The sequence below is a fragment of the Barbatula barbatula genome (assembly GCF_947034865.1).
Source record: "Barbatula barbatula genome assembly, chromosome: 8".
Lineage (NCBI taxonomy): Eukaryota > Metazoa > Chordata > Actinopteri > Cypriniformes > Nemacheilidae > Barbatula > Barbatula barbatula.
In genome coordinates, this window is record NC_136771.1 from 5719949 (window position 1) to 5747571 (window position 27623).

Consider the following 27623-nt stretch of genomic DNA (forward strand, 5'->3'; position numbering starts at 1 on the left):
CTGAATTAGACGGTATTTTACATTTTGTCCTACACGCTCCCGGCAATCTTTCTAGGTTACAGTGCAGATAAGGAAGACATGCTTTCTGAAACATTGCGGCATTGTAAATGAATGTCATCTTTGTGTATCTGCTCAGAAAATAATGCTCAGAATGCACAATGTAGATGATGAACGATTAGCGCTTCTTCCTGTTATGTAACTGTTGCTGGGTTACGCTGAACTTGAGGCAGAAGAACAGAGAGAAACCGTTCTGTTTTGAGAAGTTTAGCTCTGAGGCCAATACGGATTTTTTAAAGACAACAAAAACTATATTTACTGCATTATTTGTTATACAAGGTTCATCTGAGGAGTTTGTAAACAAGGTAGCACAATAACAGTTGTTTGCTATGAGAAATGTAGTTTAAGTTAAAACGTTTTGTAAAGATTTATTATCACGGACACAAAAATTTACATTTTCAGGTCCCTTGAAAGCAAATATTTTAGGCCCATAAACTGGCATGAGGTCAATGTCATTCACGACTTTCATTTGACAGATGAAACTAGACGTCAGACAGACATCCACGTTCTTTCTCCCCTTTGCTTTGCTTGCAGAATGCCCCTTTTCAAAAGATGACATGCCATCTGTTTTTATGCCGTGCTGTTTTTTAAGTAGGGATGTCATCCAGTATGGACAACTTGAAACGTTGTTCTGTGACAACGCTGGCCCAATGCATGTTTAGAGGAGGGCGCATTTTTGTTTTAGACTCGATTTGTCCTGAAATAAGGACGCTGTTAATGCACCACAAGGTGCTTTATTGCTTTGCAAAATAAATCGTTTTTCAACAGAAAGAGAAAAACCCATCTCAATTCGGTGGAGCCCGACCGCGTCTTCCTTCGCATTTCCAGCAATAAATATCCGCAATGAAGACAAATGCAGATTTGTACCCATTTGCTTGTCTCTGCCATATGGTGCTGCTTGTACAGGTGAGCAGAAAAAGCCGACCGTGGATAATGGATCGGTTCGGGTCACATAAAGCGAAAGAGCAAACAAACAAAGCACAAACAAACAAGCTCAAACTTGAGCAATCAATTTATTTTCTCATTATATATAGAAGCCTAACAGAAAAGGGAAGGGGTGTGCAAACAGAGTACCGGGGTCAGGGTTTTAGCTGTGATGCCTTTGAATTATCTTTCTGCATCAGGGGGGAGAAAGCAAAGCTCTTCTACCTGCAGGCTGGATTCCTTTGCTGGCCTGCAGGTCAGGGTCCAAGGTCTCGGTCCTGATTCTGTTTTCCTCGCCCGCCTGGGTAAACTGAATTCAAACAAATAGAGCATCTGTAGATAGACACATGTGGAGTTAGTGAATCTGCCTGCAGTCATATGATGGCAAAAAGCCAACACAATGGAGTTTTGTTTAGACTGGCTTCGCTTTTTATAAAACGGAAATTTCCTTTCACAATGGTTTAGAAGAAGAGTGTTGGAGTTGAAAGTTGTGTAGCATTACTTATGTTAGTGTGTCTTCCAGCAGAAGAGCTGCTCAAGCTGATTGTTTGTTTTCATATAATGTGTGTGTGTGTGTAGTGTATATTTAAATGCATAATATAATATAATATACATATATACATACACTTATATTTAAATATAAAAGTATTATGTATAAATAGAAATATGTATTAAATAATACAAATATATTTATGAAATATGTATTTATGCCACGCACACATTATACAAACTAAAAAATATATCTTGGAATCGATATATTGCGATTATAACTTTTTTATTAATTTAAAAAAATATGTTTTGTTGATTCAAATAAGCGGGAAGCTTTAATAATGATTTTTTAATTTATATCAGCAAAATATCACCTGTCTTTCTGCCATTGGAAGGACAGACAGATGGTACCACCCCCAAGCATTGTATATTCAAATGCCATTACTTCAAAACAAGCATATTGCAAACCAGTATCGTACCACATGTGAAATGTTTAATCACAAAAAGAAAAACTCCCAGTCCTGCCCTTATGATGATACATGTTTCTCTTTTGCTTGCATAAGATGTTATTTCTTATAGGCTGAATCCCAGCCAGGTAAAGAAATCCTGACCTTTACTCATCATTATAGCTAAGCGAAGCTCTCAGGACTGTTTTATTTATCGTGATTTGTTGTGAGCTTCTTTCTGGGGCGAAAGTCTGATTTTGAACTTAACATACACTGTAAAACTTTTCCCTGTAAATTTACAGTAAAATACTGGCAGCTGGGTTGCCAGCCACATTCTGTATTTTTACAGAACCACAACTGTAAACAATATTTACAGTGTTGTACTGTAGTTGCCAGATACAGTATCATGCTGTAATTGTATTTTTTTTACAGTGTGCTGTAAATATTTACACTTTTAATTTACATTCTTTCAGCTGGGTTGCCAGCAAATTACTGTATTTTTACAGAACTATGACTGTATTAAGTATTATACTGTTATGCCATTTAATTTGACATATTACAAGGTGTTATATATTGCAATCAATTTTTTTCTACACAGAATATCTTTTTCCTTAAATCAAGAATTAAATTTATTTTACTTCCATATCAGTAGTCTCAAATGGAAATAGAAAACAATAGTCTTAGAATATAAAATGTTTATTTCTGATGCAAAGGCCAGAGAAATCCCATTTAAACACATTTTGGCTGAAATGTCAGCTGTACGAAATAAATTGACAGAACCGTTTACAATTAGCAGAACATTATAAATCAAGGTCATGCTACTATTTTTGTATTGCAATTAACAGTACATCATTAACAATGCCTTACTTCATTTTAGTCCAATTACAGTGGAAAGTCGAAGTGTCTAAACAAAGTTCCATTTAAAGTCTGTAAATTCTCAGAAGAGAGGAAACCTGTGGGTGCACAGTAGTGTCCTTTTTTTGCACAACTTGGCCAGTCTTCTTTTAAGTCACTTTCCCCTTTTTGGCTTTTGATCCACGCTCCGGGTTGATGTCAAGAAAGCGTCTACAAGAAAGAACAGAAACAAATTATTATGATGATCATGCCTATTTCTAGATATCTCGGTCTCTCTCGTTCTCAATCAGATGTCTTTCAAGAAATTGTCTGGATAATGTTATCACTCCAAAAGTAACAAGCTGCATGTGGTCAATTCCTGACCTGCAGTGAGGCAACAGGTTTCCAAGTGTCTTGTAAACAGCAAGAATTATGTGCTTTTTTTGCCAGATCCAAGTGGGTTTGCCAAATGAAAAGCGTCTTGATACAAGATTAAAGCAAGTTAATCTGTATCATCCTTTAACAGCACATTGTCATCGACATAACTGCCATCCCATACCTCGCAGAGGACACCGTTTGCTTTAATTTCAGATCATGAATTTTTATGTTGTTCTATAACTGATTTACAGCAGAACAAAGCTTCTAAACTTTGCATAGTGGGAATGTATTTAGCAAAGCTTTCCTTGCCAGATTAATTTTTACGGAGGCAGATGGGGACAGGTTCAACAAACTTGAAATTGGCTTTTAAGAAAGACTTTCTCCTCTTATCAGTGTGTAGTGCATGGGTATTACACATCGGAAAAAGATCATCAGTTTTAGAACAACATAAGAATTCTCGATGTTGTAGACATAATGTCTACATCATTCTTGATATCATTTTCAGAAATTCCAAGTGTAGTTAATTTTTCACTTACCCTAGCAAATGAGACTGGCTAATATCATAGATGTCCTGCAGCCCCTCAATTACCGACTGAATTACAGATGTGGGAGAATGTGCTATGCCTGGAATTTGAGATAAATATTCTATAAAAACAGCATTTCATTTGCATTATCTGGCAATAGTGCAATACCCAACTGATCTTCATCATCATCACAATCAATAAACGAATCAGACATTGCATTGGAGTCTTCAGTCACATTGCATACCTCACCATGTTGCCTCTGTACTGAAAAGTTCAAATGTAGTAAATTATAAAGAAGCCTATCTGCCAAGGAGTTGCAGTGATACCTGGATATATGTGAGGTCAGTGTTGACACAAAAGAATAGCTTTTATTACACTTAAATGGGCAAGACACTCTGATGCCTTCTTTGATAGAGACTTCAGGTGTAACATGAAGTTTTCCAAATCACTACATCTTATCTGACAGACACCAATGTCACAGACTAAAGTTAAAGCATTACCTATTAATTACTCAGCAGGTGTATTTGTGTCCCTCTTTTTGTGATCCCTGATCGAGCCTTAAAAGCAGCAAACTTTTTGAATCTTCTGGGGAAACCAGGAATACCACATTTATAATTAGCATTAGGAGCATGACTATGTATTTTCATGTGATGGCAGTATGATAAGATCGATTCAAATGGACCATCACAGAACTGACACCACATCATTGTTGTGAACAAGTGAATTATAACTTTAAGGCTAAGAACTTACGTTAGCACTCAGTGGATCGTCATCAGATGACTCAGCCTGAAATTAAAAATGAATCGAAAATCAAACGCAGGTCGTGCGAATGGCATGATACATGTTTACCTTTCAAAATATTTCTCAAAGTTCATTGGTGAATAATTGAGAACAGATTGAACTATTCACTCGTGTTTTAACCTACGTGTAACGTTACATGGCTAAGCTAAGTTGAATCACATCGCGCCGAAAGACAGCAATTTATCTTGGGCGTTATAATTTCGATATCTTATGTTCAATCGTCAAAAGGATTAAAACAGGATTAACACACTGATCCAAAATATTCTTGATTAATGTAACACTTTTGTTCCCAAAATCAGTCCACTCGTGCTAACAGTTCAGAAATCAAATCGAATAAAACAACTGTCTTACCGTGTCAATGCTCAGTCAAAGAATTATCCATCTGCTGCAACTTCATTTCTCTTCGACACAGACTAAATGTATTTCCCCCGTCTTCTTGCGGCATTATCCTCTCATTTTCACCGGTAGTCTCTCAAAGTTGTAATGTCACAGGCAGCTATAGATTAAAAGGCGAACTCGCTGCTCAAATAAGATAAAAGAATCACGACGAAACGACTAGCATGTCTTCATACAGTAGCCTATGTAGCGTTAAGCTTATGTTGTTCATATGAATATCCCACTAACAAATTAAGTGCTTCAGCGGCAACAGATGTGTGCTCACATTTAAAAAAATTGAGCGCGAAGGAAATCAATCCCACAATGCAAAGCATTCACAGCCTGATACTGTATTACGAATTTTGCGCGCTGAAAACTGAATAATACTGTACATTTACAGCCATTCTGTTAAATATACAGTCTCAAACTGTTTTATATAAATACAGTACAATACTGTTAGAAATTGCCTGTAAATTTACAGAAAAGTTTTACAGTGTATCAGTGAATGCACCACGGCGGGTTGAATAGCATCTCTTATCGTGCATCAGGTGAATAATGAGGCAATGGGCGGTTCATAGACTGATAATTGATAAGAAGAAATACAATTGCCAAGAGACATGACTCTACATTCAGCTAAGAGATTTAATGAATCGCTGTGTGTGAAAGTTTAAAAGTTAAAGAGAAGATACTATATACACAGCAAATGTGAAACCTACTTTATATTCTGTACTTCACAGATATTGCTTGATATGGGGAACAATGAATTAAAGTGGATTTAATCCACATTCCATAACTTCTTTCAAATGAATAAAAATTTTGTACAAGTAATTTATTGAGCAAGTATAACGAATCAGTGTTGAAAACTGTCTACCCAGTTCACAAAGGTAAGCTTATAAAAATTCTATTTCAATTTTGGGTTTTTGTGTGAAATGTCAGTTTGATGTTTGACTTTACTTGCAGGGATAGTTCACCCAAATATGACAATTCTGTCATTATTTACTCATCCTCTTGTCATTTTATACCTGTATACATTTATTTGTTCTGCTTAACACTAAGGAAGATATTTGCAAGAATGTCAGTAACCAAACAGATCTCATCCCCCATTGACTCCCATAGTATTTATTATCGCTACAATGGGGGAGGAGATCTTTTTGGTTACTGACATTCTTCTAAATATCTTCCCTTGTGTTTAGCAGAACAAAGAAATGTATACAGGTTTGGAGCAAATGAGGATAGACATTTCATTCTTGGGTGAACTATCCCTTTAAGATACAATAAGTAGACAAAAAATATATTTTATGTTTCAGACAGAGATGGCGATAGAGAGGCAAAAATAACAAATTGTCGTTTTTGAGAAGAATTTATCCATAAATTTTAAATCTGTGATTTCTAATGCATAACATTTTGTAGACACATTTATCAATGTATAACAATTGGGGCTGTGCATTTAATGCGTTAATTATAATAATCGCGTTATGGAAAATTTACGTGAATAAACATTTTTCCACTTTTAACGCATTGATGTCTGAGTCCCTGCCCGCCTCAGACATCAATAATTTCATACAGTTGATTGGTGACAAATATGATGCTCGCAACACCGTACTGCATGATATAACATACAGAAAACTGTCATGAGCCTGAATGAAAATGATGAGCCTGAATGAGCTTTTGTCTCATATTTTTTGCCAAATATATTTTGAGGTCACACAGCTTATATTTAGGGAGCATATGCAATTAAAAAGCTTGCAGTTTTGAGCCCAACACCCCATCATGTCAATTGCGTAAGGATATTGTGTTCTCGCGAGACCAGTTGGATCTCGACACACCCCTAGTTGACATGGCTCACCATTGTGTAATGGGAAGTGCTAAAAACAGCCGTACTTAAAAAGGGCCCGAGGTGCGAGCGTGCCAGATGCGTTCTGCATCTTTTGTCAAATGAGCATCAGAAAAACTGCTGCATCTGCTCGATTCGCCAAAAGTACACTATCCACTATTTCTGTCTCTTAATGCTTTACTGCTGTACTCTGCACATTGGCTCATAAACTGCGTTTCACCTGCCAAGCACCAATGGACGTTATGTAGACTAACGAACGAACAGAGCCGTGCGGGGGTCCGCAGAGAAGGGGGGGGGGGGTTGTAGCGCCATGCCAGAACAGCTGGGGTGGAATGGAACAAACTGGCTGTCCCACAAGGCCGGCTGTGTTCAATTATGCAGGAAATCAGCTATGTACAAACCGAGTTGCCAGTCTAGGCTACCGTGCAAAGGGACAGTTTTCCAGAAGAGCGAAGAAGACCGAGAGAGACAGAGGGAATGCAGACTGTTCTTAAATCCAGGAAGTGCACTATGTAGGCAGCATTCGCTCTCCATTCAATCTAATTGATGTCTAGGAATAATCTTATGATAGAGATACTTGCTTGATGCCTTTTTTGTCACTTCCAAAACGAAACTCTAATGATGTCCCACACTCTTTTTGACCTTCTCCCTCACTTTCGTTCAAAAGACACAAAGAAATTCGATTCCAGTCTTATATTCTTAAATGTCACTGACTCCCTCACAATCCCACACTCCCTTGATAGACTGCCGCCCGGCAACAGTTGCTCAGACAACAGAGACCCCCTAATATCCTCGCAGCGACGGTCAGGGGCCGTTTTGGGCTTGGCTTTGGAGTCTCAGGCTTGACTGAAAGAGAATAAGATGTAATTTGATGGGCTGGTGGGCTGTGAATATTCCCAAGGAGAGGACAGCTGTCTCGCCCAGAGAACAATCATGATGGATGGCAGGGGTAGCCGCGGAGACATATGGAAATTCCTGTGCCGGCGGAGACGTAGCACGGTGGACTCGGTCGGCGGCCTCCGCGCTCTCGCGCCACTATGCTCGGCTTGCCTTACGTTTAGCCCAAAGCAGGAGACAAGGTAAAAGACTTCTTTCCCAGAAAATCCTAACATGGCCAAGTTATGACAGATTGTTATGAATGAAGACAAATTGGTTGACTTTAGTGTGTGCGTGTATTGGTGTGTTTGTGTGTGTGTTCGGACCTGCGGATTTACTCCAAACAGACTGGAGCATCCCACAATGACACAAATTACCTCCGACGCTTGTCTTGTTTTGTGTTTATGCAACATGTATGCTAGGAGCCATCGGAGGTCTGACAGAGGCTGCAGGTACGCTGAGATTGAGGGTTGAGACGCTTCTGGGGACGAGGGGGTGTTTTGTTCTCGCCCACCTGACTCAGCGGAAATGCTGCAGGCTAGCCATTCAGGAGCATTGATCTGGTAGCACCGGGGGAAACGGAGGCGGGGAGAGATGCGGTTGTTGAAGGATGGATGCAAACCCACCCTGAGAGAGGTGGCGGTGAGGAGAACAAGATATGACAGGGCGACAGCGGGTTTGAATTGCTGTGTGTGCGTGTTTAGGAGAAGGGGATGGCCGTTTGATGATGATGTGTCATTGTTTATGGCCGTTATTCAGCTGCGGGCTGTTCAGGGGTCGATTTAAAATTTATATTCAAACACGTTTTTTTACGCCTTTTATGTGAAGGTCACTTCTTAAGTCGCCTGGAAAGTTTTAACCTTACTTTTTATATTACTTTTTACTTCTTATTAGAGATGCACCGATACAAAAATTCTCCTGTTATTTAGAGTGACATCTGTCGATACCGATTCTGAAGATCAAATTATTAATTAATAACTTTCTGAATGTTATATCATATAATGACTATTAATATTGAACATCAAACTGGTGACGTTTCTTAAACATTTTTATATACAGGGCACAAATTCATTGCATTATCGTGTTCTCTTTTGACTTACAGGATATATCGGCCCTGATCATCGGCTGATTTTTAACTGGTTTTTACAGACCGATACGGATTATTGGCCAATATATTGGTGCATTTTCAAATTATATATTATATCACATTACATATTCAAACACTTTGTGTAGTTCCTTTTTTAACTGACCTTATTTAGCTTTTTATTATGGTTTATTTGCGTTTAAGTCCCTGCACCACACTCAGTCTTAAACTATGAAAGTCCAGTGTGAGAAATGTATTAATGGGTTTGATTTTAAAAACTGGAGGAACATTTATCAAACTAGCTGGTCTCCCACAGGATTACCAGCTAAAAACACATCACTGAAAACCAGCAAACAGATGGTGAGACAAGCATGGTATGAGTAGGTTTTTAACAAAACGACATACAATAATATCCTCAAGATTTTGAGCAGCATATTGTGTCAAAGTTTCGAATTTTCATGTTCACAGAGGCACAAGTTCCCATAGTTCAAACTCAAAACAAACCAGGGGCAAACAGAAAACAAAAACTTACATAAACTCGAAATCTCAACTATAACAAGGGCGATGCAGGAGCAGGACAACCAGAAACGGGGTATAACCAAGCGCAGGACTGACAACAATGGGCAGGTGCAGGGACTGAAACACTAACAGGAAGATAGACGGGGAAACGAGGGTGCGGGGCTAAGACTTGTGACAGGAGAGCACATGGCACAAGGCAAACAAAACAAAGGCCATGTGCTTCCACACATGATATAAACACGAAGACATGATGCTGTCTGAAGGACCGGATCATTACAGACATTAATCTGAGTAGGTGCTGTATTTTCTGAAACAAAACAGGATATAAATACAGTTCAATATGTCATGCTGTTTTACTGCCATAGGTCTTATTAAAAAAATTCACTCAAAAATTCACTCTCAAACGCTGGGGGCGTGTCGGCTGATGCTACTGAAACTACGCCCACTCGATGGAGAGCGGCATTGTCGTGACACCATTTCTCAACTGTCAAATACCACTAGGGGCAGGGCCATGCATGCTCGGACGCCCGTTTCGTCATCGAGTAATCGTTTTAGGCCCACCCAGAAAGTCATGAACACAGAATTGGTGAAAAACTTTTAAACGGTTTAACTCCCCAAATTCAGTACTATATAGTCTTTGTAACGTGTTTCAGCACTATATTTGTAGCATTTATGATGTGTTTTGAAAAAAAACTCTGATTTCTCTTTACCCGGTCTTTAAAATGGTTATTTTAATTCATTTTAATGTGCCCATTCAAGAGGAATAAGGACTGTTATGGATGTGACATTTTGAGTCAAAACTTGAAACATAAATTCTTAGAGAATGTTTTTTACCAACATAATTATTCCTGTTTTTATTTTCCTGAACCTATAATGATAGAGTCCAGACATCAGTGTCTGCACGAGATTTCTAATTTAAAAAACTAAAATGAAGGCGTTATGGATGTGGCAAAAAAGATGCACACTTTTGAGAGACAACATACTTTGTAGGATAACTGTAAATTAAATTGTGCAAACCAGAAGCAAGAATACTCAAGAAATGGAGAAGAGATGGCACCTTATAGAGCACAAAATATACATTTTACTTTAATATTAATTTGTCCATTTATGAGAAATATGGACCATTGTGGATGTGACAATTTACTCTATGCTTTAAAAAATGTTTTAAAACTTTAAGAGTTACTTCCCAGGGGTATTCAAACCACTGAATATTGACATCTGTCCTCTTCGTACCTTTGACATATGTGGAAATATATGTGGAATTGCCCATACGCAGTGCTCCCAAGATGCCTTAAACTACCGTCTTCATAGGCAGCCCACCTGAGTGATCACCTGAATGATGAACACACAGCTACACCACTTAAAATCATCGAACAGAATGTAATGTCATCTCACACTGCCTCCTATACAACTATTTATCATGGGGTTTGAGTTATTGAACTATAGTGCACACACAAATGTAATCGTAGATCAACATTCTTCCACGTGACTGGGTTATTTCAGGTTTAAGACCGCCCGAGGTTAAATATTATTCTGCAGATTCCAATAAAGTAGGGAAAATATTTGGTAGCACTGTGACGCTGTGGAGTTATGCCATATTTTAACATTCATCTTTTCTCTCTGCGGGCAGGCTGCAACCGTTTTAATATACAATGGAGTTCGGGAACAGCATCCAGTCCGAACTGTAATAACTAAAATCATCAACCGGATTGTTTTTTGGAATTACATTTTCTACAGGCTGTTTATTGAAAAAATGATGTTTGTTTGAGCTGAATGGGCGTTGGCACTATATTTTTTCTAGGAAAATTGTTGTGTAGTTATTGTGAATAGTTCAGATAGATATTAAACAAGAATAAAGAAACATGAAGCTTATGTTATAGTTAAATCCAACAGTGCAAATGTGTTTATTTAAAAACTATGATGAAAAGCATTCTAGAAAAATAAGTAAAACAATTTTTCCTCCGCCATATTAATTGAGATGCATGACAGCCGTGCAGAATATGTTCCGTTCACTCAAGCACGGTCTCGGTCTCTCTTTCTCTTTTTCCATCTCCATGTCGGAAATACATCCACCCCGCTATTTGCTCATTCCAAGCTTCACTAGATAAATTTAATTGATTAATTTAATTTACATCTACATATTTTTTCCATTAAAAAGGAGGAAAAATAAACCCATGTCAAACCTTGTTCACTTCAATGAAAATGAATAGCCCTGAATATTTGATTATGCCCTCGTTTTTATTTCGCGATGTATGTCATAACTAACTATTCCGTTTTTCTCATTTTTGTGTTTAACGCAGTGTTAACAAGTGACCTGTTTGTTCTTCGACCGAGAATTATTTATGCACCATTTTGAGATGATTATTATTTGGATCAAAACTGACCGTTGGGGTCACACTTTTTCCCTGACCTGAGTGAATACGGCGAGTAAAAAAAAACTGAAAGCCATTTGTATTCTATTTATTTTTGATTTAGCAATGTGACAGATCTTTTTCTGGTATCAGCTTTGGTTTCACAGTCTCTCCATTTCCAGCAGGGACGTGTTGTGAGTGTTGCAGTCCTTCTGAGCACAGGCCTTTCAAATGCACCTTTGCTCAGCCAGAATCCAGAGATCAGAAATAAAAAGAGAGGTGGAACACGATATGATGAAATGCTCTTTTCATGGCCCATGATGCATCTGCGGCAGGTGCCAAATTAAATATGACGTCTTCCCTGAGATATGGTCTGTAGTCATGGCATGAGCCTTGTGTTGGTTCTCCATCTTCCATAACGGGCTCTCCGTTCAGAGCGGGTTAGATAAACTATGTGGTTCGGTCTAGTTTGAGTTATATTGAGGCACGTTGGAGGTTCTTAAACAATGTGTGTTTGCTGTGTCCTTTATCAAAGGAAGGAGTCATGCTGTGTGTGTAATTGATAGCAGAAGACATTGAAAATAAATGTAACAATAAATGAAAAGGATATTAATGAAATGCATTAAATCAGAACGATGCACGAAAAGGAAAGGAAAGAAAACAGTCGTTTTAAAGCTTGCTAAGGTTCAATGGGAAACTGCATCTTTGTGACTTTAAGGAATTAGAAATTCATGAGATGCATCGATTGCGTCCAGGATATTGACAGACAAAATAAATGTGCTGCGCATTGTAACGATCAGGGAATTTGTGCGTCTCCGCGCATTAGTGTTTGTTTGTGTGCGCTATCTTCAAGGTGCACAGAGTATCAAGAAGAAAGTTGATTAGGCTTACGTTCTGGATAATAAGCTTTAATGGTCGTAATAAATTGCCTTAATACAGACTCATTTCTTTTACACGTCCTCTCAAAGCCGAACAAATAGATTCCAGGTAAGATTCAGAGAGATCCACGGAAAAGCTAGTTATAATTCAGAGGGTTAACTGGGATGCGTTGTGTAGTTCACATTGGCACTGGACAGAAACTGTTTTGGTTATGGAACACATATGGTTTCTGTTGGATTTCTGTTTTACTTCTATGTTGAATTTAATTTATATACAGTATAGCGTTACAGTAAATACAGCATATACTTTAAATAATATTAATACAGGTAACTGGAACAAAGGTGTGTGAAAATTAGGGGGGGAAAACACAATTCTGAGAAAGGATAAATATAAAAACAGGTAATTATGAAATATATAGAATGTGTATTTTTAATAAATACTTTTTGGGGAAAAAAATACTTTTCTTAAATGTTAAAATAGTTTCAATAATGAACAAGAATATTTACCTTAAATTATATACCTCATTAAATTATTCTGTATTACAATACTATTTCTTAAATGTTAGAATAACATTAACAAAACGATTAAAAACAAACATGACAACACAAATATGTACAGTAGTATTCTTTTAAAACAGTAGCGATACTGTCGAAAAATATTTTTTATATTTTAGCCTTCATATAGCCATATTTTTCCTAGATGAAAAACCTGAACACACATTTTATGAAGTGATTCCTGGAATATTTCTTCTATGTATGATACACACTTGTTGGCTGCTTTTCTTCCTCTGCTCAGTCCAAGTTGAGCATTATTAAAAGCTCAATTTATATCTACCCACAAAACTTATTTCAAGCATATAAAATAGCATCCTCACCTGTGTGTTCTCTTGTGAGGCCACTGACCCCAGGTTACTCAAGGCCAGACACTTCATTTACTGTATTTTAAGTCTCTTTGGCTTAAAAGCATCCTTAGATAGATGATTATGGTCATTTAGGAATCTGGCAACTGATGTGTGCTGGTTTGGATAAGATATGCAGAAGGGTTAGTTTTCTGGGTAATGGCTTTTGTTGTTCCGGCACTCACACAAAAGCAGAAGTGTTCTTATGGTAAACAGCCACCTGATAATGTGAGTTCTTGACGGGAATAGGGAAAGGTCAGCGCTTTAGTGTGAACTCTCTTTTTCTCTGCACTAATTTCTTCGTCCTCTCAAACTCAAGTGTTGATTCAAGCACAATTGAATTGCAAAGCATTTTGGTCAGATTTAAACCTAAGACCCCATATACTTAAATTGTTTCCCTCATCTGAGCCTTTGACCTATGGAGGGCTAAATGTTTTTTTTAACAAAACCATCAAAAGGAACATTGTGTACTAAATGAATTAGGAGGCAGTTGAAGGTAAATATGCAAGATGTATATTTGCTGTTATCGCCCGATATCGATTACGTATACATTAGAGATGCGCCCATATATCAACCAATAATTGGTATATGGTGATAAAGAAAGCAAAGGGATATTAGCCGGTAAAAAACACTAATGATCACGGCCGAGATATCCGGTCAATCAAAAGAGGAAAATGCAATTATTTTCTTCTCTGTACATAGAAAATGTTAAGAAACATCTCCAGTTTGACGATCAATAATAGCCATATGAATATCATTCAGAAAGTTAAGAAATATTAATTTAATCTTCAGAATTTCTATGGTGTTGGAAGATATCACTCTGAATAAGCGACTATCGTTTTAGAAATTTAGTATCGGGGCCTCTAATACATACCACATATACCATTTCAAATGAATATGTCACATACTAGACGGCCAATATAATGTCGCATTCATGGAAGGGCCAACAGGAAAACGGCGGAAAGTAGGCTTTAACTCAAATATACTTTAATCAACAAAACCGCTATATACAGACATAAATAACAGCATGTGTCAAACAGCCAGAGTATATATAGTGTCCAGTGATGAGGCTGATGACCGGCAGGTGCGATGATTACAAACACGGGACAGGTGCGGGAGCGGGATGGGAAACGGAGTCCATGGGGAACATGGGAGAAAACAGGCATGGAAACAGACAGAACAGTGACACATACTTATATCAAATCTGTCTTCTACTCTTTTAAAGTAAAGCTTCTTCGATGGCGCATTTATCTTGGGTCAAATATTTTATAAAACCAAGGCTACTATTACAATGGAGTAATTTTCTTTGTAACATAAACACTTTCTAGCCATCAACCCACGGTCCTTATAGGATTAGTCGTTCACCTTTATTCTCAGATAATGTTCTACGCTTCTGTGGAGTGTCCGAGGGGCTAAAGTTCAGTGTAGTGGAGTTAAAACAGTGACTCATGTGTACAGACCTTGAAAGGGCGTTCTGTGAATGCCAGGCTGAATCATTGCACACCAAACCCGGCCAACCAATTTTTCGTACATTCGCTCTGAGGAGAGAGGCATTTTTAGGAAGTCTAACCTCACGTCGAGTCGTTTTACATTGGTTCTTTCCATGTAGGTAGCTTCATTCTCTCTCTTTTAATTGCTTTGCTGCTTTTCATCCAGATTGCTCTGATATATTCTCCAGAGGACAGTCTTTTCATTAAAATGTGATGTTTTTTTACGAAATATGACTTCACTCAAAAATGTACATTTTGATTCACAAAGGTTGAATTGAAGGCAAGAACTTTATTCAGCTCTTACCATGCATCCAAAGATGCAACGCTTCAAAATTTTATTTCAGACAGTTAATATACAATAAAATATGAATATCAAATATTATTGCAATCAAAAAATAAATTGTTGTATTGTAACCAAACACCGACCAGTAGTTTACTTCGGGCCAGGCGCGTACGTCCGATAAAACCATCTAGAGTGGAATAGGACAGGACCCATAAATCATGCAAAAAACAAAACCTCTCATCATCATTTAGCTTTCACGTCACGCTGTCCTTGACAGTCGGCGCATTGCTAAGTTGCCGCGCATGGCCCATCAGGTAACACCCCATAATCCTTAAGGATTCACTTCTTGATGGATGACAGCGAGCAGTCTCCGTGGTAACACCTACTAGGCTGACGTCGTATCTCAAGGCTGTAAAAGAGACAACGTATTCCCTTTCTAATTTCGCCTGATTGATGTTTGGACGTGAGGTTACCATATGAGTTACACGTCTTCATTTTTCAGATGTGCAGTTTTTTCAGCCCCCCACTCGCTTCCTTTGCGGCGATCTGTTTGACAGGAGCTTGTTGTGAAAGAGAGACATAATTAAGACGGGAGGATGTAGAGAGGTATTAATCAAGGAGACATGCTGTGCGTGTGAGATGCTGAATAAAAATCCAATGACACGTGAAACATCTGAAGCGATGCTCTCCTTTTCGAGTGAAATGGAGATAATTGTTTGAAAGGTGAGGATGAAAGGGAGGACAGTGTGTAGCTTATTGTTGTGTTTCCATCGGAAGAGTGAAACACTTCGGGCAGATAAATCACCAGAGGTCTTTGCGTCTGAGAGATCACTGCCAATGATTATGTGTTTAATCGCGACTGTGCTTAAAGTGATAAGCTTGTGTCACTGTTTGGCAAATTCGTAGTTATGTGATCAAAGATGCTGTTTCCAAACATCAATCAGATAAATGCTCCATTTATCTACTGAAGTTTATCAGGGTTTTACATGTCAGGACAAAAAAAAATGTATTTGTATAAATAGTCATTTAAACAGGAGTGGTGTAGTTGAGCCGCATGTATTTGCACACAATATTCTCCAATTTTCTACAGGATTGTTTGTGTTTAACAACCAAGGATCAATATCAGAGAAGCTCCTCTGTGACGTTTCATCGCCAACAACGTTACGTGGCTAAAACTTAACTTCCTTTCTTTCTTCTGCAGAACACAAAAGAAGATATTTTGAAGAACGTTGATAACAGAAAACCATTGACTTGCAATGCTTTTGTGCCCATACAGTAGAAGTCAATGGCGAACAAGGGGTTTTGGTAACCAACATTCTTCAAAATATCTTCTTTTGTGTTTTGCAGAATCAAGCCGGTTTAAAATGACAACAGGGTGAGTAAATGATGACAAACGTTTCATTTTTAAGTTTTGAACTATTTCTTTAAATATTAACACATCCAAAGTAACGTTGTTCTGAATCTGATCTGGTCCAAAATGTTGTATTTTTCAAGAAGTCTTTCATCGAGACTGGATAAAAATAAAGATAGAATAAATATTGCACAAGACCTGTGGACGGTGAAAGCTTTCGTAACTTTCTAAACTCTTTACCAGTCGAAAATTCCATTGATTATTACTGTGGTGCAAAAATGTCTTGTTGAAGAGATTTGGAAAGATCCAGGTTGCTCTCTGTAGAAGAAAGACCGAGAGAGGAGAGATGCAGCTCTACACAAAGGGTTTTAATTTTGTATCGCACTAAGACCCTGCTGCCTGCTCCCTAAGCAGTCAAATAGTGTTTGATTCGCTCGACTTGCTTGAGATGCGGCCAGGGAGAAGCAGATGCACCCTGGGAAAAGGGAAGTGGGCGTACGAGGGAGAGAAAATGCTGTAAATGTTTTTGCAGTTTATTTTCCCTTTTTGGAGGATGTTTCAACAGAATTGTAGGTTCAAGAATACAATTGATCCGCACAAAAAAGCAAGTGTCGAAGTATCCAAGTAGCGCATGCAATTCATGTTATTTTAAATAATATCTTAAGAGTTTGGCTAGATTCATAATCGCCCTCGATAAAAATGATAGAAACGTGACAGCTTAGAATGATAAAAACACTTGAAATGAATTTAAGTGCAATACGTTTTGTGTGTTTAAGCACCCAAATGTGAATGTTAGTAACTGACCGGTAATCTAGTTTATTGGAATTAGCATGGCACTGCTGTAAATAAATCTATAAAAATGTGCAAATTTGTAAATTGGTCGGTAAACAAAAACAATCTTTGCAGCAAAATTTATCATTTTTGAACGTTTCTAATAGATTCTGTTCACTTTATTTTTGTACTCTGGCTAAATACATTTAAATAACAATAATGAATGTCTGATGGTTGTCTGCCCCAAAGAGCAAAGCTGAAATAGCCTCATATTGTTGTAGGGGGCTTTGTTGCCATAGTAACGTGCCCCTTCAAGAACTGAAGGGTTGAAGGAGTGGAGTCAACAATGCATATTACATATCAATCTGTTTTGAAGATATACATCCCAGATAATGGGAATCAATGGCAGTCATTAGCGTGATTGAAGCCTTTAATTACTTAGTTGATTAAAAGTTAAGACGAGCGCCGAGATGATCTCTTGAGGCGAAAGATGTTTATAAAGATGAAACTCTGACACTAGATGTATGATGTAATCTTGTGCATCCCCGGGGCTCTGACGAAGCATGGATTTATCAGCAAAAAGCATTTAAAGTCAAAGTAAACATTTCTGTTTAACAAAGTGTTTGTTTTGTCACTTGTATCCAGACTTAGTATCTACTTACTTTTGGGAACTTTTTATTGCACTGAAAACAAAAATTCTTTCTCATCCTCATTCCTCATTCCAAACTTGTATGACTCTCTTCTGCAGAACACAAAACAAGACATTTTGAAGCATGTCTTCTTTTTCGGATCCACGGTTGAAGAAGTCTGATTTGAAAGTAAATACATAATGACATATTTTATTTTGGGGGGAACAATTTGGGTGAATTTTTTTAAGCATATTTCTTTATGAAGTACTGAAAATCTGATTTATTCTTATAAATCGATTCAGTCAACAAACTGGTGCCAATCCATCCATCCATTTAAGTCCAAACTTTCTGCTCTGCCTATACAGATCATGGATCATCATTCTACATTTCAGCTTATCAACTTACTCCAGACTGTGAGGTAAACATAACACTATTGGCAGGTTTAAAAAGGGGGAGGTGCTACTGTATATGGCCCACCCCAACTTCCTGTTTCAGTTGAAACTACATCGATGGATCAAACGGGACTCTAAATGTTTATACTTACTTGTCTTTAGTGCAGATTGAGCTATTTAAATAACGCTTAGCTCTTTGTTTATTTATGTATATACTTTCTTTTACATTGACTACTTTATCAGGCAGCTTGAAAAGTTCCACATTCAAAGCAACCTCCCTGACACTATTGTGGAAAAACTTTGTCAGGATCCAGCAGATCAACTTCAGGGTTTCTCTCATCACCCAATTCGATCCACTTTTCTGTCATTCATTAACGGACTAACGTTGTCACCAAGTACAAGTAGATACGTTGGGTTATGCTTGACAGATGGGTCTTGAGGTTCACGTTTTCAAGATCCTCTCAATGAAAGCTCTAGCCGTTCGAGAACATTACCTTAAACCGAACATGTTTTTTTACTCTTGTGTGCAGGGAAAGAGTATGACGGCCCATAGCATTGAACTGCAGTAGCTTAATTAGATGGTGATAGGAGCCCTCCAGTCAAACCTTCACAGGGCTAATCTTAGATTTGCATTTGAGTCTTGTTGGCCTGATTAGCAGCTAATGATCAGTTAAGTGCTAATGAATATCTATGAAGTGGAAATGGTTTTGTGGATGTGCTTGTGTTGTATACACAAAGTATGTGTCTTGTTCTTAAAGTTGGAGACTCAAAGGGACAATGTTATAAAGTTCCATAAAAGGGAAGGAAGAAGGCGGGAACCGGCGAACGTAAAACCATCTTTAATCGAAATAAACAAACAATAACACAGAAGTAAAATGCCGGCAACCACCTCACGGTAGATTGCCGGCCACAAGAACATAAATACAAACTTAACACATGTCCCGGCCCGGTCCTCTCTCATCAGCAGTCCTGCCGCTCGTCCTCTTAAGCTCCCGATCTCCTCCGTGAGATATGCGGGACCGGTGTGCGCACAGCTGATTCCAACTATCACTCACGCCACCGGCCCAGCCTCACGGCTCTCGTCCAGCCTTCCTCACCACAGACAGTTCACCCAAAAAAGGACAATTCTGTCATCATTTACTCACCCTCAAGTTGTTCCAAATCGGTATAAATGTCTTTGTTCTGATGAACACGGAGAAAGATATTTGGAAGAATGCTTGTAACCAAACAGTTCTTGGCCACCTACTATGGGGGGCAATGGTGGCCAAGAACTGTCTGGTTTGGGTAAACTGTACCTTTAAGGCTCCAAGTTAGTTTTGTATTAACATTTTCATTTAGATCTTGTGGCTCCTGTAGGTTTTGGTCCGCATTTGGGTCATGAAGGGTTTTTGTTTAGACAAAGTCGGGCCGAGTGCCAAAACAAACTTGTAGCCAATCAACAGTAAGGTGCACAGGATGGACATTTGTCGAGCTGAGTGCTGGCGGAAGCGAAAAATGGGGGTAGAGGAGTGTTTGTTTTGGTGATTTGAACATCAACAATGGCTAAGCGAAATCGGACCCCCTGCCTTTAACTTGATTTTAGTCAAAATAGATTTCAATAGATTATCCAGGATATCTTTTGACGGATCCTTGTGTTTCAATAATGTTTCATGAAAATTATGAAAGTTAGTAAATGTCTGATGTTTTACTGAGGCATATATCATAATAAATTAGAGAGAGAGAGATAGAGAGAGAGAGAGATGATTGTGTGTGTTGATAAGAAAATCTCCTCGTATCTTGCCAACAACCACAATGACATGACTAAATTGTGTAATGAATAGCCATTTGTGCTTGTCTTGTGTCACTATATGCATTATCTTTCTTCATATAATTGAGTTGTATTATATCATGTGTCACTAAATCTAAATAGGGACTCGTTTGTTATCTGCTTATGCCGACAGAGAGAGGCTAAACTATCTCTTATTTTGCATACTTAAGTTTACCCTAAAATTCAAATGTTGTCATCATTTACTCACCATAATTTCTCGCATGAAACAAAAAACTGTGGCAGAATATCCAAGCATGCATTTGTCTTAATAATAAAAGTAGCAGAGACAGCCACGGTGACCATTCGCTAGAAGAAAAAAGGTTGATCGTTCCAGATTTACTTGGCTGTAATTTAACATCCCTATTGTTACAGCATCTAAGTCAAACCCGTTGACGGATCAAGGTTAATACTTCGGGATAATCCACAGGGAGCAATTCAGAGTCCGCATCTCCAGTGCTACTTCATCACAATGTTGCTCGGAAACTTTTCATCCATTTCCCGCCGCAGAGGAAGACATAACCTGTTCTACACCCGTTTTGTCATGGTGAACATTGTAAAAAGTGTCAGACAAAGGGCACTAGTGAGCGTTCACGTGGATTCGTCTTGAGCTGTCACATGTATGCACTCTCAATGTGTTCAGAAATAAACTGCAGGTGCATTTATTAAAAATATGTTGATTGAATTAATTACATTTTCGCAGAAACTTTTTTCCAAAGCGATTTACAGTGCATTATATTATACATTTGTTTCTAAGTATGTGTAATCCCCTGGCATCGAACCCACGGCCTTGGCATTGCTAGTCGCATAGTCTTACCACTGCGCTACAGGAATGCAGTTTTCCACACAGAGGACATTAAGATCCATCCATCCATACAATACATTGATTGTGGAAACTACTAGGTATATTAGATACAGAATTACCCAACATAAAATTAACCTTGCATTAAAAGTGGGTATTTTCAACCTCCTGCTAATTTTGAATGACTCTTGCTTTGTAATGCAATGCAATGCAATGACTATTAAAGAATATTAAGTGTGTATCTGTGGTGCACAGATTTTGCACCCAATTGCATTTAGATACTTGGGACATGACATATTCGGACTCTTCTACATCATTGTGGGGATATAAAGCAAATAATCTTATTGGATTTGCTTTATTTTTACACAAATGAACAGGTAAACTGTACATGAATTAACATGTTAATCAATCTCAATGATTAAACTAATATTTCCCTTTAAACGAATGACAAAGTAGATCAATATCTTCAAACCATTATTTGGTCCCGACAGCTTTCCCTGACGTGTTTTATTTAATTTGCCATAACTTCATAAGCATGATGTTGAGATATGCTTAATATCAATATTTTACATCTATAAAAATACACAAAAATCTACAAGCCTCATGCAAAATGAAAGGAAAATCAACAGTTTCTAAAAATTAATCATCGCTCTATTCACATTTGTTGAAAAAGATTTTCAGGTCCTGTTTCTCTCTTTACTTTAATGCAAATTGCATTAATATATTTAATCTGCACGCACCTACGGGTCCTCATCTTGACTGAACTTTTCGACTTCCGTTACTCATAAACAGGTCTCGCACTCTCCTGCTTAAAATGCAATGCTTAATTTATGGCCACACAGGTCGGCGTATAGTTGACCCCGCGGTGCCCTCCAGCTATCAAGTGATAAAAGCATTCAAACTACTTTGAAAGAGAGGAGGAGTCGAAGAGAGAGAGGGAACACAATTAAAAGTAACGCCGTTAGAGAGAGACAAAGGCTATTTTCTAAAGAAGTCATTACTCCCTTTATTAGAAAAGGGCCAGACTGCGTCAGTTTGCAAAATTGAGTTTGACACTTTAAATTGGTCTTTGTGGACACGGAACATTTAGTTATGCTAATAATATTTCTGTTTGCCATGGTTGCTTTAATTAAAGTCCAATGATGATAATCCGAATCGTGGATAATTGACATTTCTGCGATTAATTGTGGGTCAATTGGGGTTTGGATGCGAGAAGCGCTGCTGAAGGAGCCGCGTCTGCTTGCGTCGTCTTTGAACTTGTACACAGTAACCATGTGACAGGTTAAATGAATTAACTGCTGGGTGAGCCGTCAAAACTGACAGCCTGAAAGCAAAATGGAGTACATTTGTTTTGCAGTTCTGTTGATTTGAAGCGTTTTGAAGATAATGAACGAACATACGGCCCGCAAAATTTGCCAAAAACACATTGCAATTTTTACATTTAGAACAGAAACAAACAATTTAAACAATTTATTTACTGTAACTCAATCACATGTTATAGTTTAATAAACACATGACACTGTGTCCTGACCAAATGCGACGCAACGCTGCGACACGCAAATAAAAGGTATCTTTTCCATAGTAATCAGCGGTTTGGTCCCAACCAGCGGCTGACAGCTCCGCCCACACAACGATCTCATTCGATGTACGTTCTGCAACTCATGAATATTAATCGGCAAACATGGATGATTTCATTTGATTACATACATTTAGATTCTGAAATGATAGCATAGCGTCCGCTGAGGCATCACTGAAGTGAGAACAGGACGCATCTCTCTGCGTGTGCACTCTTCAGCTGCGCGAGAGGGTGCGTGGACAGACAAAAACTGTTCTGATTGGCTGTGATTTTTGATTGATTGTCGCGTCTCGCCCCTTTTTCAAACAAATTGCTTGTCGCAGGAATCGCATCACGTTTGGTTAGGATGCGTTGCTAGGCCACATTGAAATTTCTGTTTACATTCAATAATTATGTGACACTATCATGAATGAATGAATGAATAATCAAACATTGCATCTTTTTTTGTCTTTTTGACCAGTTTGTCCCATTATACTCTTCTGCAAATAAATGCTAATAAAAACACATTTTCAATTGGAAATTAGTAGAAATGTTGTCACTAGTTCACAGAATGAAACAAATTGACCATTTTACTTGAACACATCCCTATAAAAAGTACATTCAGATAAGTATGATGTGTATGTACTGTATCATATATTATATAACATACTAATGCAGATTCGTATAGATGCTATTCTTATAGTCATGTTGAATGGCATTAGGGGATAGACGTATTTAATTTTGCTTCAGGATATCAAATATTTTGAAAATGCCTGCATCTGGTGGCTCTAAAGTGTTGCCTGTGTATTGTGCTGAGTAGCAGTAATAAGAGGTGACTTCTGCTGATCTGCTCAAATATGAAATGCGGAATGGCATTAAGAGGTTGAAGCTTTGCGCTGTCTATATGTGTAAAACCCAGTGCAGCCGAGCAGTGAGGGGCTTTCGCACAATGAAGAATGGAAACCCTGAGAGGACAACAAAAATCTCATACACATACTGTATGTTCTCTCTTCTGTCCTTCCTTCTTAACTAAACATATTGGGCAAGACTCCAAATTCCTTCCCATAATTAATTTCTCTGTGGTCTGTCTTATTTTGCCAACTCGCCACTGACCTTGCTCTGGCCGAGCCACCTGCTCCCCCCATGAAAGTGAGTAGCCATGGTCCTGGTACACAGCATTCTCACTCAGCCTCCCGATATCACGCCATTGAGTCGGTCAGACGAGGATTTCTTTCTGTTGGGAAGAAGGGTTTCGAAAAAGCTGTTTCTTTCCTCTTTTTTGGTTTCTTCTGAAACAGACACAGTGTAGCCGCTACTACCAACATGACTCAAAGTGACAGTTTTTCTGTGGCTCCGCTTCAGGCCTCTTTTACACAAGGCAATGCTATCAAAGGAAAAGGAACATGAATATGCAAATGAAGCCCATCATTTGAGGCTTACCTAGACCTGTACAGGAAATACAGACGCATATGACTAAAGGAAATAGCCGTCGTTATGTAGGCTACGATGTCGATGCAGGGCAGTGAGTGATAATCCATGGCTGTGCCAAACACATACAGTAGTCTGACATGTGTCAGATGTAAAAAGCTTACATTTGTTCAATAACAAAACCGCAAACTCATATATAGGTTGACAAGCGCGTATATCATTTTTTAACTGAATGTGATAATTGGATAAACAATATATGGTCTTCTACAGCTGAAATATTTTAATCTATTTTTTATTTATACCACTGCAGTTATTGATTGCTTTTATGAGTTTAAGACTCTTCCAACCAGTATATAAAAGTTTGATGGTCTTTATTTCTCAATGATTTGTTATTCTGCATGTGATGTGCATGAATGTGTTTGGCGTTCTGATTGGCTGGTTCAGTAGCTCTTAAAATCATTGCACTAGTTTTTTTGTTGGATGTTTAAAATGTGTTCTTCAGATGTCTAAAGTTGTGATGCTTTTGAATTCAAACTAATATATATTCTGTCTCAAGGTTTCTTGGTAAAATGTGTTGCTGCAGAGTTATAGTTTTGTTTTAATAATATTTTGAATTATTTCAATACATATTATATTTTTGTTATTTATTTGTTTATTTTTGTTTGGCTTTATATAGTTCTATTTATATTCAGTTATTCATTTTAGGCTCAACTAAAACTAAAACGTTTTAAAACAATATTTGGGTCAATATTTCATTTGAGTTCAATAAACAGAAATGTTTTAATATTTTTAGTTTAAGTAAACTATAACATTGGTTTCTGGCAGCTGTTGTTTAAGATATCATCCTGGCTGTGAGCTTTGGGACAATTATAACAGGACAGATGTTGTGAAAAATGTCATCATTATCATGTTTAAGGAACATTACAAGAAATCGATTTATCTGTATATTGAAGTCAATAGAATTAAATGCCGTCATTGACAATCTACAGAAGATGTGCGATTTAAGCACACATCATTCCCGACAGAAAGTTATACAGTAAACGGAGTAAAATATCATTCGTGTTTCAGGTGTTACAGTCGCCCTTAACCACACTGGTTTTCTATTAATGATTTGATCTAGCATCTCACTTTAATAAGTCTCTTACTTTTGGCAGTTATACATGTCTTTTATACAAAAGATGACATGTAGATTTCTGGTAGTCTCTGAGTTATAAGGGAAAACCTAAAAATGACAATTACTCCGTCTCCCCTACAGCCACCTCAGAGGTCATATTCAAATTAAGCCACACATTAAGACACACCTCCATAAAATGTACTTCTTAGCACAGTACAGTCGTAGTGCTGTGTTGTCTCAAATCATCCCTTACAGTCATTGCACAATTTGTGTATTCTTTGTATCGCAGAGACCAAAATTGTAAAAACCTCTCAAACATGTATTGTTTTATTACTGAACAGCCTAGCATAGGTCACTTTGGCGAAGATAAATGTGATGGAGCTGAATAAGATGTGTCACAAAATATGTCAGTAAATATTTATTGGATATTTCTATTCACAGGTGATTCTGATTCTCACCAAACTGTACGACTTTCACCTCGGCAGTGTAACAGAAAGCACTCTATGGAGGTGAGAAAAGCTACCATCTCTCTCTCTCTGTCCCTCTCTCTTTCTCTCTCTTCCGTTTTCCATTACACCGTGTGTCCCTTCTCCCACCCCACACATACTCGACTTTGTTTTCATCACATGTCGTAATAAATTCATTCCTAGAGTTTTCCCCTTCCATTTTTTCTCGGTCTCAGAGGTTCGCAGTTGTTTCTTTTCAGCATGGTAATGATGTTGTTTTGTATGAGATTACTGGGAGACAAATGTTCAGACTGATATAGTGATATCCCTCCAACGCTTGGAAAAGAAAGAGAGACTTCACATTTACAAACACAAGAGGCAACAGAACGGAAGGATGATTTCTTTTGTTGCTGTGGCTCATAAAGAGGAATCCATTTTCAGTTTATTTTCTTGATTTTTTTGTTGAAGACGAAGCTTTTTAGCTGCCAGTAATAGTAAAGTAATCTTTACCAGCACGTCTTCTGTGTTCTTCAGATCGTAAACTAGAAATGAACTTTTTTAAATGAACATGCATTCAGAATAAACAATATGTATATGTATGTATGTACATTATGTTCATATTATAGAATACTTATGTTAAGATTTTCATGATCTGTTTTATTCGCCATCCTGTATGTTCCAAATCTGAAATATCTCACATGAAAGTGTTGCCTAAACAGATTCATATTGATTGAAATCCAGTATCCGTATCACAAAATTGAGCGAGTTGAAATAATTAAACATCTACTGGATGGACGGCAAAGGAGCTGCTATCCTCAGAGCGTATTTCTTAATGTTTCAGGGCAGAAAAATGACTTCCGACATGAAGCTTGGCACTCATCTAGACCTTAAGTTCTCCACCATCTCAATTCAATTTATTTTGTCATCCCTTTATAATCCTTATTGGCTTTGTTAGATTCTCATTTACTGCTGTGTTTTGGTAATGTATTGTGCAATTGAGGTTGATAGGAAACAACCTTCCGCATGGCCAGTTGAGAACTTCAATTTAGATTGAATAAAGCTGTACGGGGGCGCCTAAGTCTGACGGCTCGGGATGACGTTTGATTTGGGATGACAAGCTCAACGCTCGACTCATGAGCCACTGTAGGGCGGAAGGATTTCAAGGTTAATGGGTTTTCTCAGGATTTAATTTATGGCTTTATTCTATTCAAGGATTTATCTCATTTTTAGTCCAACATTACAGAAAAAGCAGGCTATGACAGGTCTGTGTTATATTGATGTTTTCTTTTAAATTGATGATGCAATTTAAAATAATTGAATTAGAAATTGTTGACCTACAGGCGTTTATTTTTGTTCTGTATCTAATTATAATATAATATATTATGATATCAATTCTATATATTATTATTTCTATATGTGACGTGCATAAACAGCGTAATCCCATTATATGTTTGAAGTATATTTAATTACACTGCATATTTATGTAGCGGATGCATAAAGTGCAAAATAAATTATAGATTTCTTTATTTCTGTTTGTTCAGGGGAATGTATATAGATTTGACTACAAATGCTTGGATACTGACATTTGTTTATGAATATGAGTTGAAACTGTATACTTTAATTTTGTCCGGTCTGCCTCTGCCCCCACAATTCACATTGACGTTCCCAAAGCAATAAAAGTACGTATTAGCATAACAACACCGTTTTCTACAAACCAAGTGTGTTTTAGATTTTAAACTAACATTGGATATAAGGACAACCGATCTCTATCTTCTTTCAATGTGTGCATTTAGCCTGGGTCACTCGCAGCTTCTTCATTGTACCACACTACACACCACACTTCTTCATTGTAAATTGAGATCAAAGTTCAATTAAGACGGAGGTAGATTTAAAATGAGCAATTGGTTAAGTTTAGTTCCGCCACCAGAAAACTAGACAGCTGTTGACTTTTCGCGAAAGGTCAGGGAACCAGCTTCACTCAGAGAAACGGCATGTCAGTTTTAATGAACAGCATGACCTTAAACAATGGAGCCTGATCAGTCATTTTTCCAGATAATATTCAAAGCGGACGAAACCCCGTGCGCGTGGATGTGAAGGAAATATCGATGTCAATAATAGAACTGATACTTGCCTTGCTCAAAGCTCTGTGGCACCGTGTCACGCAAACATTTGGAATCTCGGACGTACCAAAAGCGGGTCGTATTTATGATTCTGATAGATGCGAAATGAGCCTTTTAACGTCTGAAACAGCTTTGCAAATTGTGAGGGCTGGAGTTTAATCAAAGGAAA

At 37.8% G+C, this 27623-nt stretch overlaps 1 protein-coding gene across 1 annotated transcript in view; it reads left to right on the forward strand.

Annotated features, from left to right (window-relative positions):
* The window catches only part of LOC306897096 (uncharacterized protein), a gene marked incomplete at its 3' end in the record, with an annotated part of 82295 nt that overhangs the window by 33986 nt on the left and 20686 nt on the right, over positions 1–27623 (forward strand). Inside the window, exon 2 of the mRNA XM_079461575.1 lies at positions 25330–25397. Coding sequence (XP_079317701.1) covers positions 25330–25397 — 68 coding nt within the window. The remainder of the gene's footprint in view (positions 1–25329; positions 25398–27623) is intronic.